We start from the raw sequence: 13,533 nt of genomic DNA on the forward strand, positions 1-13,533 counted from the left end.
GACAAGAGAAACACCTTAGATGGTTCATGGTCATCTTAATACTCGGAAACAAACAGGAGCTGAAGAAAATATTTAAATATCTATCTATCACTGTGCAGAACCTGACTATCTGATCAGACCAGCTTTTGTAGATTCTGTCTCCACTGAGCGTAGCATATATCCTAGAGCCACCATGAAAGCTGGTGTGTTTACGAAACATTTCAGCCTAATAGCAGTTGTGCTCCATAAAAGTTTTATCAGGTGCAAGCGTCCTATTTGATCAACTAGCTCAGAAGAGGGTTATGTACGATGGTGGTGAGCGAGTGAACAAAGCATCCTCTCAGTTGGTGTATTATGAAATTTTCAAGGTAACAGGTAGGAGGTCTGCGTCACACTCTCCCTTTCTGCCCTACGTCAAGCACACCAATGAACTACTGCCTGTACACTTCCAAAGGCTGATCAGCATTTTATCTGTCTAACAGTAAATTGGTCAGTTTGGGGAGACTGAAGATTGCAGGCAGCTCAATGCTACTGAAGTAGAATAGGATTTTCCTTCTCTCTTTCAAATTTCTGTTACACCTTTCACCCTGAAGCAGCTCAACGCACACTGCAACCAATTCACAAATTCCTGTGTACATGACAGAGCTCATGTCATTGCCCAGCTTGATTCAGAAGGAAGTGTGGCATGGCTCATTACCTAGCAAAGCCATACAGTTATGTATGGCCTGAAGCAACGCATAGCATCGGCTGAAGTAGAGGTATCTTCCTCAGTCATATGCTTTGTATGAAGCTTTCTCATGCAGTGTGCAAGAGTATCCATTGTATGGAAAAAGAACAACTACAGCAGAGTCAGTATACCTCCTTCTTCTGCTTTCAACTCCTCTGTAGTCTTTAATTGTTCTGGGAACTACGTACTCCTAAGAATGGCAGTGGTCTGTCAGGATACAGGGCCAGAAGGGATGCATGTTTTCCATTTCACCAGCTCTGTAAAGACATTTTCCCTGGAAGTTAACATAGACTGTGCGAGTAGTCTTGCAAACTTGAGACTTCCAAATGATGCTGCAGCCAAGGAAGCTGGGTTGCACAGGTGCGTGGGTGGTTTGTAGCCAGAGAAATAGGGGACGGCAGTCTTTGGAGACCACATTGGGTGTCAATTCTTAAAGGATCCGTGAAGATTGGGAAGGAAGACATTAACAGATCTATCCAAAAGTGTTCCTTCCTGAAGTAAAAACTTCAACTTCTAAGGCAACTGGAAAGAAACTTTGTAAAAAAAACCCCAAAACAAACAAAAAAACCCAAACAAACTCTTCCTTCCAGTGTAGGGTTTCTTCTTGGAAAATATCTGAACTTGAGTGGTTTGCCTATTTTGCAACAAATGTCATTTGTGTGTTTTTAAGAAAAGCGTGTGGATTAACATTTTTTGCTGGATTCCTGGAGAACCTACTGGATATCAAATACCAAATTAAACATCCTTTTGATTTTACATGAGTTTCCTGGTATTCCAGGTTCTTTGCTTCTGCATTCCCACACCTTTGGTGTTTCCTATAATACAATTCTTTCAATATCCTTAGTATGCTGAGGGGTTCTTCTGGAAGAGACAAATAATTACACCCTGCTGTTCACCACATCTGTTTATGAGAAGAAAAACTGTGTTTTCTGCATGATCAACTCTGCTGCAGTAAACAATGTCAGATGTTTATTGTGAAATAGCTACAAACTCTGACTTAACTTGCAGCAAGACGTACTTGAATGCATCAAAGTACTCTTGGAAGAGCTTTCAGCTCTGTGTGGGTGTTAGTGGTCTGGGAAACACTATTTTATATCAGTGTCTTGATTTAACTCAGCTTGTTATCCGTAGGTTGACAAGTCATGCAAATTACAGGCTTTTTTTACTACTTTATAACTTTTAGGACTCGCTGGGAGTTATAGCTGTGAGAAATCTTCTTCCCTTTTTTACTCTCTTTGCAAAATTCCTATACCCAGATACCATAGCAGATGTGTATTTTCAAGCTTCTCTAAACTCATACTATACTAACCCATTTTGGATTCACCAAATATCTTTAAACAAAAGTGATGAGCAGGAACTTCCTCTTGCAACTGTAGCTGTGAGTTGCAGTTTGCAAATTCACAGACTGCAACAGAATTATTTTAGATTTGGACTGACCAAAGAATTAAAGCTACTGCACTGGGCCACTGAGCAGCGCATTAACAACTAAACACACCAATTCTTTTCCTTCTGGGGCTCAGTGTTAGGTTGCCGCCTTTGGAGATCTCTGGAAAGACTTAACTTGATTTTTCAGCTAAATCCTGCCTGTTTCTTGACTTTCCTCAAGTCAATGCAAAAATGGTGCAATACTGCCTCATGACTGAAAGAAAATGCCTGCATTCACTCCAAGATGGGACATGAAAGCAGCCAAAAAACCAAAACAGGATACCAATACAGGAACTATACTCTTACAAAACCTAAACTACATTCAAATGAATGTCTGCTTACTAGTTTTGTCTTTATTTCCAGTCATAGGCTGAATATCTGGCTTCAAAACATTAATAGAAATTATTAAAGCAAGACAGGTGATGTTTGGGGTTTTTATCACTGAGGAGGGTAAATGGTCTATGTATAATTCTTCCCTTTTTCTTCCTCAGTTAATCTTTAAAGCACCAGCCCCCTCTCACCAGTTTCTGTTTGTCCCAAAACCAAAGCTTTTATTCTTGCCTTCGCGGAGGTTAGATATTTGCCATTTACAGGTGGTGTGTGGAGGAAAGGTGGACCTGGAGGGGGTTTTTGCATCTTTTGGTGGGAACATGCAGTTTAGAAAACAATATTTTAGTTAGAAAAAAAAAAATTGCTACTTTCCTTGTACATGAATTAATTTTGAATTGATACAAAAATGTTTATCTGGGAAAGCAAGAGCTTAGTTGGTGTAGCAGCAGATAATCCTTGTAAAGGTATTTACTTAGTTTATGGAGAGCTCTGTAACAGAGAGAAGACTTTTTTTCTGTTACCCTTAACCTGGCCCCATTTTTCCTTGCAGAAACTGTTTCCCAAACCCAGCAGAATCCCACAGCACTGTACAGCAGATTCAAGCCAATTAACATTTGGTTTTGCTCTGCTGAAGCACACAGCTACAAGTTTCCAAGTTGTTAAATCTGTCCATAGGCCTCAGATGAGAAAGAATAGTCAGATTATAAACTCGATACTGTTTCGTATCAGCAGACCCCATTTGTGTATTGTATTCAGCTTCAATCAGAAGGTAATATAGAACACACCTATACCCTAACTACACATCCACCCAGCATTTGCCAAACTTCTGAAATATTTGGTGTGTGTGTGTGATGTGTGTGATGATAAAAACCCCGCACCCCAGAGCCATGCAGTGCTCAGTAAACGGAACTATTGCCTGCTGAACCTCTCAGGCATGCACTGCTGCGTGCTTAATGAGAGACGGAACCTGTAACCTGTGTTTACTGAGAATATGTCAGTGTATCAGTATATCAATAGTCCTGTCTCATGTTCCCATAAGAGCACAGCAAGCCACTTCTTGTTGAGGAGGCAGCTGTAAAATAAGCTAACTTCTCAGGAGGAAATGAATATACCACACACGCAAAAAAAGGTCACACTTTTGTTTTGAAAGACTGTTTTCTACTAAAGATGATTAATCATAAATAGTCTGTTTAAATGGTATGCTAGTGGGAGGGATTTGTCTCCTAACCTTCAGAAGTACATTTGGATGGATATACTGATGAGACAACTAAATCTTTGTCTGTATAGTTATGTCAGGGTGCAACATACCCAGTTAAACTGTGTAAAGGCAAGTGGAACATTTCTTTCTACTGCTGCTTTTTAGCAACACTTATTTCAGCCCATCCCTTCCTCCTTTAGGAGGCACAAAGAGGGGCTGTTACAAGTGTGCAGTTAAGGGTGAAGAAAAAAACATTTTCACATGATGATAGAATCTCGATACCACGGACATTTGAATGGATAAGGTCTACTTTCATAGCAAGGTTGTGATGGAAAGCCCAACCTCACGCCTTTTGTTTTCTCAAAAATATCTGAAGTGGTATTTGCTATTTCTTGATATTTCTTTCCTTCTCTCTTACAAATTTATATTTATTTATGTGTATGGCTGTGTATAGAAACAAAAAAATAATTCTGGTTTTCAAACAAAACCATTTAAGATCTAGTTTTTGAAAGAAAGAATTTAGAAAATATTATATCATAATCTCAGGTTTTAGTGAGCATATGCAATAAGCATTTGAATATTCATTTGTAGAATGGTGAGGAATGGCAAGGGAAAGCATTCTTGACTGCCTGTGAGAATCAAGTATGACGAATTATTCCTCACACTTTAATTTAAATGTCAGAAGAGACTTCTTTGTCCAAACTTAGTCACTGCAGTTATACAAAGATGCACAAAAGAAATATTTTGACTCTGTGTGGTTTCTTTTAACTAGAAGTTCACTTTTAAGCATGATTACCATGAAACAGTCTCATATGCTTATTCTAAAGCAAGCATCCATGCTCTCACAGGCTTGTATGGGAATTAATCAGGCCAAACTAACCAACTTTGGCTCTAGTTGGAATATGGAGACATCCTATTTCTCCAGCCAGAGAAGGCTATGCAAACTGAGTAGCTAGTATAAACACCTACATCTTTCCCCTTAAAACAGTGATGATCTTGGAATGACTCTTCCTAACACCAGCATTATCAGCTGTTTGTATTTCGTAACTTCACTGTCTTGAAACTACAATTTGTCTATTTTTTCTGACCCAGATCCTTTTTTTTGTTTTAGCTTTATTCAAGCAAAATTCTCACTGCAGCCACAAAGACAGATCAAACTTGGCCTGAGTTGTGTGCAAATACGTTTGCTATTTGAGCTGCACACTCAGAGTGCTTTGAATTCCAGAAAAATCAGGTCTTGCCAAATGTACCAGGCAGGCTGGAAAAATATGAGTAAGTGAGTACAAACATGCTGCGTTCTGAATATCTAAAATGTGGTTTTGGCATTGCAATTTGCAAGAACCCAAGTGAAACCAAATAAAAAATCACAGATAAGGCCAACTTTATGATGTCAGTGCTCCTATGCATAGGCATCTTGGTGCTGGCTGGCACTGAGAATGCTGATCTATGAAGTCAAGATGTTTCAAGGGGGAGTGTGTGTTTGTGTGTGTGTCAATGCAAATCTTTCTACCCCCTCTGCCATTCAGTACTTCACATGTTGCTCTGATAGGCTGTTACCATAGTGTCGAGTTTTTTCCAAATACTTGAGCACTCTTCCATTATCAAAATTGACAATATCTATCATAGGCATCAATTCTGGAAGATGCATCCCATCAGATAGCATATAATCTTCCAGATAGCAAAATAAAATCTGAGGGAAGAGAACACTATTCCTTGCAGAAGCTGAAGTTTGGCCCTTCTCCCTGCTTCTTCTAAAAGATAAAAAAAGAAAAAACAAAACAGGGTGGATGTTCATTTAATTTTTCAGCAGCCCAGTTTTCATGGGCTCACCAAGTAGCATCAGCTCAGTACTGCTTCAGCTTACAGTCAGTCATCAGCACATAGCTAATATCCAGATACATATTGCAAAGATGGAATTACCCTGTGCAAAGGTCATGCAGGAGCATGGCTGGCTACATAGCTGTGTGCAGAAACCCCCTGGAGTCCTGGAGGATAGCAAGTTGAGCATGAGTCAGAAGTGGACTTCATAACTGCACCTATGAAGGCTAACTGCAAACCACATCACATTCGTAGAAGTGCAGTGAGCAAGCAGTTAGTCTCTTCTTGGCACTTGTGAGGTGGCACCTAGAATAATGTGTTCAGTTTTGGACCCCCAGTATGAGAAAGACTGATAGGAGACAGTCCAGGAGAGAGCCACCAAGATAATTAGGGAGCTGATAGGCATGATGTATGAGAAGAGACAAAGAGCTGAGCTTGGAGAAAAGCAGCTTCGCTTTCTCCTGTAACTAGGAGGGGAGGTAACTGCCATCTTCAGCTAATTGGTGGCTATTAGAGATGAGGCCACCTTCAGAGGGGTGCACAGTGAAAGGATGGGAGGCAAAGGTTACAAGGTAAAAGCAAGGAAAATTTCAGTTGGATATACAGAAAAAGAATCTTTGTAGTGAGGGTGGTTAAGACTAGAACAGGCTTCCCAGTGAGAATTTTCATTCTTGGAGATATTCAAAACTCATCTGGATGGGGCCCCAAGCAACCGGATTTAAATTTGAAGCCATTCACATATTTATTAGGAAGTTGGACTGCAGATGTCCAGTCAACGTTTCCAACCTAGATTATTCTCTAAGTCTGTGAAACTCAAGTAGTCTGCTACAGCAAGAGGCTGCCCACCTGTATCAGGGAAGGCTGCTGAAAGATCTCTATGATTTTCCCTAGGAGTAAAGAGCTGTCCCACTGATCATCCACACTGTTCTTCAGGGGACAGGAAGCTGGAACCACGGGCAGAGAAAAGACCAGTTGAGAGTCCGGATCTTACGTGATCTTACATCATGCAGACCCAGTCAGCAGGCTGTTGTTCACCATGAAGGGACAACTTCAGGAATTTTTCAAAGTGAATATGGCTTGGAGTGGGGGATGTTCTCCTTTCCCTCATGGGACCTCTCTGCATGGATCATGGATCCTTGCTGGTCAGACTTGGTGCGAAGGGCATCATTTGGCCTAGCTGGGAGAGCTTGGGAACTGCTATAACTTGCTGGAGTGGCTGAGGACAGGATTACAGCTAGCATGGGCAGGCGTTTCTTACAGCGACATTCAGCTGAAAGCGATTACATTTCAGCACTGCCTTAACTAAGAAAAAACAATCCCTCTTACCCCTCCTTCCCCTGCCCTCAGTGGGAATATCTGATTATCGCCTTTTCACTCAAATTCCACACAGTTCCTCTTTCCTGATGCCAGAAGACAGCCTTTCACACAAAAGCAAAGATTTACAAAGAGGAGACAGGCACCATTATATCAGTTTGTTCCATGGCAACTTCGCGCTCTTAAGAGCTTGCAACAATACAAATGATGTTCCTGTTCTTTATTGACAATGTTTCCCAGCTGTTTCTGGTTTACAAAGAGAAGCCTCGTCCTTCTTCGTTATAGGCTGTACCCTGTCCCTACAGCAAACCCCACAGGAGGAGTTCACGATGGGGCGCTTCATAATTCACTCAGGCAGAAAGAGCACAGCCCCAGATGAGAGGCTGCAGATACAGCCTATGCCTGTCTATGTTGATGCACATGTATATGTGTTGTGCATATATAATAAAAAGTAAGCACAATGCTTAATCCTACCTATGCACAAAATAGCTGTCTACAGCAACGCAGTCCAGAAGTAACTCAGGGTTCTGTCCTTTCTTTTGTAACAACAACTATAGCTCTTCATCCCTTCTCTCTTAGGACAAGTTTTCCTTTTAGGACTTAATTTCAATTTTCTTAGTAAAGTTTTTGTATCATCTTTCTTCTTCATGCATTCATTATCTCAATCTTATCCTGACATATACATTACGCAAACACGCTCCACGTTCGTGGAAGCCCTATTCTGAATATATTACTGCCTTCTCTGCAGTGATTTCAGTGGGGGTTGTGGGTTTCTATGGAAAACAGCACAAGTCCCCGTGCTGCTCAGTGTTTACTCCTCTTCCTTAGGGTTTCCTTTGGATCCTTGTCCCTGACTACGGGCTTGAACTCTGAACTGCTAGTAGGCTTTGTTCCTAGTAGGAACTTTCTGTAGTAGATTCTATCTGCATTTATTCTGTTTTAGATAAAATAACATGAATATAAGAATGAAAGTATTTGGAATTTAGGCTAAACTCAGTGTGTTTCTTCTAACAAGCTTATCAAAGCTGCTCTGATGTTTTCCATTTACAAAGGCAATGACACATGTTAGAGCTCATAAACCAAATGCATGTGTAAGAGCATCACTGGGCTGGAAAGCCCTACTGCTTTTCTGCAGTCTCACAGAGCTATGAGCAATTGGTTTACAGGAGAGAAATGTCTAAATGTGTTGTGGTTTAACCTCAGCCTGTAATTAAGTACCACGCAGCTGCTTCCTCACTTCCCCCTCACCCACAGGGGTGGGGAGAAGCATTGGAAAGGAATGTAAAACTTGACGGTTGAGATAAGAACAATTTAATAATTGAAATAATAATAATAATAACAGTTATAATGAAAAGGAGGGAGAAGGGGACAGGAATGAAATCTGAAGGCAAGGGAGAAAAGAAAACTAGTGATGCATGATGCAGCTGCTCACTGCCCACTGACCGATGCCCAGCCGGTCCCCCAGAAATGACTGGCAGCCCCAGCTAACACCGCCCCAGTTCATAGACCGAGCATGATGTCCCATGGTATGAACACCTCTTTGGCCAGTTCATGTCAGCTTTCCTGGTTGTGTCCCCTCCCAATTTCCCGTGCCCCTCCAGCCCTCCCGCTGGCAAGGCCTGAGAAACCAGAAAGTCCCCAACCATGCTGTTCCCACACCAAATCCAAAACACAGCACTGCACTAGCCACCAAGGAGAAAATTTATCCCAGCTGAAGCCAGGACTCTACGACAAGTGAAAGGACGCACAAGAAGAGTTCTGCTTTTTTCCCTTCCTGTTTTTCTGCAGAAGCCATTGAGTCATTCCCAGGCTAAATTCACACATCGTTCCAGATTGAGGCTTTTTATGTAACCTTCAAATAAAAGTTTCACTTAGCCTTTGAAATTACTCCAGTTATTTTACATATATGCTACTAGGTATCTGTTCTTCCCCCTTTTGAGATTTGAAGGCCTTCCTTTTCTATTATACATCTGCTCTCCTGTTGAAGGAATTCTAGTTAGAAGCATGGAATTTCATTCAAGAGAATGGTTCTGTGTCTCAGGACAGGTGGTTAAAGCTACAGGGTTGTAGAAAACAGTTCATGCTTACATCAGTCACAGACCAGAAATCAAGGACACAATTTCCTGTATGCCCTGGACAGTTCTCACTACCCAATAATTTTGCCTTTTCCACCTCAGCATTCCCCGATAAGGAATTACTTTATCTGTTACACAAGTTGTGAAGTGTATTGACCATGCAGGATCTACAATTCTTTTTAAAGTTTAGTTTTTAGCTGAAAAAAATACCAAGCACTAATAATGACTTGAGCAATAATAGCAGAAGGCATTAACTTACCCTATGACAATGCAGGAGATGGCAGTTCCCAAAAAGGCGTAGGTTAAAATTGATCCTAAGTTACGAAAAAAATGTCTCTGGGGAGGCAAGTTTGAAAAGAAGTGCTTTGTGATATAGTCAATGAAAGAACATTCAGACCAAGTTGAAACACTGTACCTAGAAGTGCCATTTTTGTTACAACCTGTACCTCAAATATAAGATGAAACAACATAGTCTACTTCAGTTATTTTGGAAAATACAATTTCAGATGATTAATTTTTGGCCTGCTGGAATGCCATCAAAATTCTCCCTTTTATGTATGCGGCCAAATGGTTCAGGATCATAACAGAAGTTCACATTGAAAGTATCTGATGCAAAGACTGTTGTAATCCCATCCCTTGAATAACGTCCTGATTGTGCACTATACAAACCACAGGTAGGCTGCTGCCTACGTGCAGTGTCACCAGATTTGAAGTGGTCTCTTCTAAAAACAGGAATGCCCAAGTGTTATTAACTGCGCGATCAAATCTTTGCACAGATGCAGAAAGGGAGCAGAATGAGGTCCATGCATCTTTCATTTTCTTCCATTCCTGTCAAGTTCTTCCCATGCAATATAATTGTTAACCAACTCTGCTCTGTCACTGGCCTGTTGGATCTACAAAGTAGCAATCACATTCAGCCACTTTTGTAATACAAGAAAGAGACTCATACCTTTTTTAAACTATATCCAGCATGAAATATAATGGGTGGCAACAAAATATTGAAGAAGATGGAAGGATCAAATGTCATCTGCCGGAAAGGAAAAAAGAGAGAGTAAGGACAAATAATCATTTAATTGGATAGAATAGACTTTGATTGTAACTTCTTATCAGGATTAATCTCTGGATCAGCTTCAATGTCTGCAGGCCAGAATGTTACTCAGCTGTTTTCTTACAAGTATCAGTGTGTAGCTCCTTACTGCTTATATATATCTAGAATAGTACTTGAAAAACATTCCTTACAGAAGGAAATCAGCTATGCACTGCTTTACGGGGAACACATACAAGCAGTATTCCCTGTGATAGCATCTGCACTACCAGACATCCAACTTGACAGTCCCATGGATTAATTCCTGGATCAGTCATGGACTTCTTGTTCAGTTTCAGGGAAGACACATCATCAGTGCTGAGCTTCAGTTCCCCACATACAGAATGGTGATAAAAGAAAAGGCCTGCACTACCAAAACCAGCGTAATGTTTCCTTTGAAGTATATCTATTTAGGCACAGTCAGAGCTTGCTAATCTTGCTTACTTCACCTGAGTTAACCCCAAAGTGATCAAAAATATATTTTATATCACATTTTCAGCAGGCAAGGAACATTGCATATGGCTAGGTAATGTAGCTCAGATGCGACATAACTCATTAAACTACAATTGTACTATCAGCTCTGCTAACCTGCCAGCATAGCTTTTTACTGTCTTAAAGTTTCTCAGTAAATCTGCTGACTGCTTCACTAGCTTCATTTCTGTTGTAACACATCTTGTAAAGTATAATTGGTCCAGTCCAGGCAATCCATTTTGGCCTGACTGCAACAAAACAAGCTCTAGATTCTCCACAATAACTAGCTATTTCTGCATCCTATGAAAATGTAAGTTTTGCAAAGCACAAGTTGTCCTTTTTGGCAGAAGGACTGCCTACACAGACATAACATTCACAAATGGCATAAGCCTTTTCTTCCAGATTTCAATCTGAGGGTTTTGTGATGGCCTTAATTATTAGCAGCTTGACTAATTTACCAGTAACATCCTCAGTTCCTTGCTTTTTTTTCTATTTCTATATGTGCTGACACCATAAGCCATATTGGCATGGCAATGAAGCTGTAATTTTCTTCTGGTGATGTCTGTCTCTGTGTTACTGAAGATGCAACGTACCCCTTGTGTCACAAAATCTGAGAGGCACCGACGCTGTCCTGTTGCCTACTTGTCTTGTATCTGTTTTATTGGCAAAGGGGTTTCCTTGTATCCTCAGTAAACTAAGAAGTAGATTCAGCAATTCTCTGAAGATTAGCTGGATTTTCTGCAAAGACATCGCTGAAGTGCTCTTTGCTTTCAGAACTGATGGTATGCTACTGGGTTAGTCCCCCTGTGGTTCCTGTTCCAAGCCACCGGCTGGCACAGCAGCAGACACCACTTCATCCTCTGTCAGGCAGTTTGTTACACTCAAATGCCTGTGCAATGTCAGCCCTGTTTATGCAAAACACACATTTTTATTTCTACAACAGCCAGAAACAGTTTATAAAGTACCCATTATTTTTTTTAAAGTAATGCTAGAATGAGGATGATGTTAGACAAGGGATAAAGTTCTTATTCCAGCTGTTGTCGGTACACTGTTCATATTTGCTTTCAAATTCAGGCACGGAGAGAGACCAAGGACAATGTTCAGTCACTGCAATTCATTACAAACCTCCAGTAAAATAGAATCCTGTTTAAAACCACAGCATTGCTGGAGAAAAAGAAAATTAATAAGCCTGTGTACTGTTTACTGCTCTGTCAGCAGCCTATATTATACCAATCCTTTTAAAAGAGACAGGGTGTAATTAATGCAAAAGCTTGCAGCTCTTTTGTTGAGATAAAGTGATATTTTAAGGCTACAGTGTTCTAGATTAATTATTTAGCTTCAGAAGAGTAAGACTGACCTACAAAATTACTTCTGTCTTCTTACTAACACATAGCTTGATTTGATAAACAGGAAGCGAGAGCTCAGCCTTTCTTTCCATTCTGCTTACTTTGAATTATAAAGTTGAAAAAAACTAGTTGGCAAATAATATGCCAGCAAATTCAGTTGTGTTGGTAACTTCATTGAAAACATGGTAGAATAAGGATTTTCTTCACTTATGAACTAACAGCCTCAACTGTTAATTTTGGAATTAATTCAACAAATACATTAAAACATTTTTTCCATAGACATTAAAAATCCTGACTGCATGTTTTATTTTTTAAAACCGTGTTCTAAAGTATACACATTTGTAAGTCATGGCACAGCCTATTCTTTCTGATAAATGCACTTAGTAAACTCTTATACTGAGGTCAAGTGAATTATAGTTGCACAAAAACCAGAGCATGGTCTGATGCTGTTTTCTGGTTTTTATGTTAGTCCTTTTGCCAGTCAGGAAGACTGCCAGGCATTGTTATTGTCTCCTAAATACTGTTGAATTCCTCCCTCTTTCCTCTTTTAAAAAAAAATAAATTCTTTTTAAGAGGATATTTGCCAAATAATTTTAAAGGAAAAAGGAGTGAAAATCCCAGACAGACTGAGGCCTCTCCAGCAATATTGAGAAATGCACAATTCACAGTCGAGACTCTTATGAATCTTCCAGCAAAGTGAGACTATAGAAGAAAGATTGGGCAATCCCTGTAAGGGCAACAGAATCTTCTGTGGGAGTTAGTGCTCCTTTCTCATACACAAGTCAGCTTTAGAGTACCAAGTTTGATGAAGATGTTCAAATGTAATGGATTAGTACATATGTCTTGGAAACTCAACACACACTTTGCCTAAGACGAACCTCTTGCGGCCAACTAGCAGGAAAAAGGATGAAGATTCAGCAAAATCGGACTGGTCTGACTGCCACAGTATTTTCCTGTCTCCACCCACCACAGCTCTAACAGTCCTTGACAGCCCAGTTCTTTCTGAGAACAGCAAGGATCTGGCAGTAATAATAGGCACACAATGGTGTGTCAGCAAGGAATTTGAGCAGATGGTTAAATCCTAGTTCTGCTGAGTTCCCCAGCGTACATTCTAACATAACTTAAAAGGTTTTATAATGATAACCACTATAATACACAGGAACATGTATTACTGTGCTAGATACGCAAAAATACTTGAGAAAGCAAAATACTATATTGCGATACTGTCAAAAAGGACTGGCAAAGGCTTAGAAGCTACATGTGTATATGTGATGTCTGAGCATAAAATCCAGGTTTCAGAAAGTCCCTCTGCATTCATGAGTTCTTTAAATTGCTGCTCTTTTTTAAGTAAGTGAATGTTACAGAAGTAAATATTGCAAGAGTGGGGAAAGACTATACTAATGTAAAATATTTTAATTGTTATACACTGGAAAACAGAAAAGGCCATGACATTGTATAAGACTGAACTTCCCCCTACACTTCCCTTTTTGCATCCAGCCTGAATTGCCGCAATGCTGTCTGCCCAAGCTTGGGATCAGCCAGTGAAAGCCCTGCGGTAGTGAGTGAATGTATGAGAACATTGTAACACAAAATTTTAAGTGTTATAACCCCCCCCCCCCCCCCCCCCCCCCCCCCGCACACACACGCACATCTGTGGAAGATTACATATATACAAGTTTATATTTTGTAACATGTCGTTACCTCTGCTGCACACAAGAGGTAAACCTCCCTTGCATTATGCTGCCAGAGCAAGTCACTTTTAAAAC

At 40.3% G+C, this 13,533-nt stretch overlaps 1 protein-coding gene across 5 annotated transcripts in view; it reads right to left on the reverse strand.

Annotated features, from left to right (window-relative positions):
• The window catches only part of SLC9A9 (solute carrier family 9 member A9), a 213,233-nt gene that overhangs the window by 190,520 nt on the left and 9,180 nt on the right, over nucleotides 1–13,533 (reverse strand). For all 5 annotated transcript variants that reach the window (XM_027811790.2, XM_005443656.4, XM_055724067.1 and 2 more), the window contains 2 exons: nucleotides 9,816–9,893; nucleotides 9,126–9,202 (listed from right to left, as the gene is read on the reverse strand). In XM_027811790.2, coding sequence (XP_027667591.1) covers nucleotides 9,126–9,202; nucleotides 9,816–9,893 — 155 coding nt within the window. The remainder of the gene's footprint in view (nucleotides 1–9,125; nucleotides 9,203–9,815; nucleotides 9,894–13,533) is intronic.

The sequence above is a fragment of the Falco cherrug genome, chromosome 11 (assembly GCF_023634085.1).
Source record: "Falco cherrug isolate bFalChe1 chromosome 11, bFalChe1.pri, whole genome shotgun sequence".
Lineage (NCBI taxonomy): Eukaryota > Metazoa > Chordata > Aves > Falconiformes > Falconidae > Falco > Falco cherrug.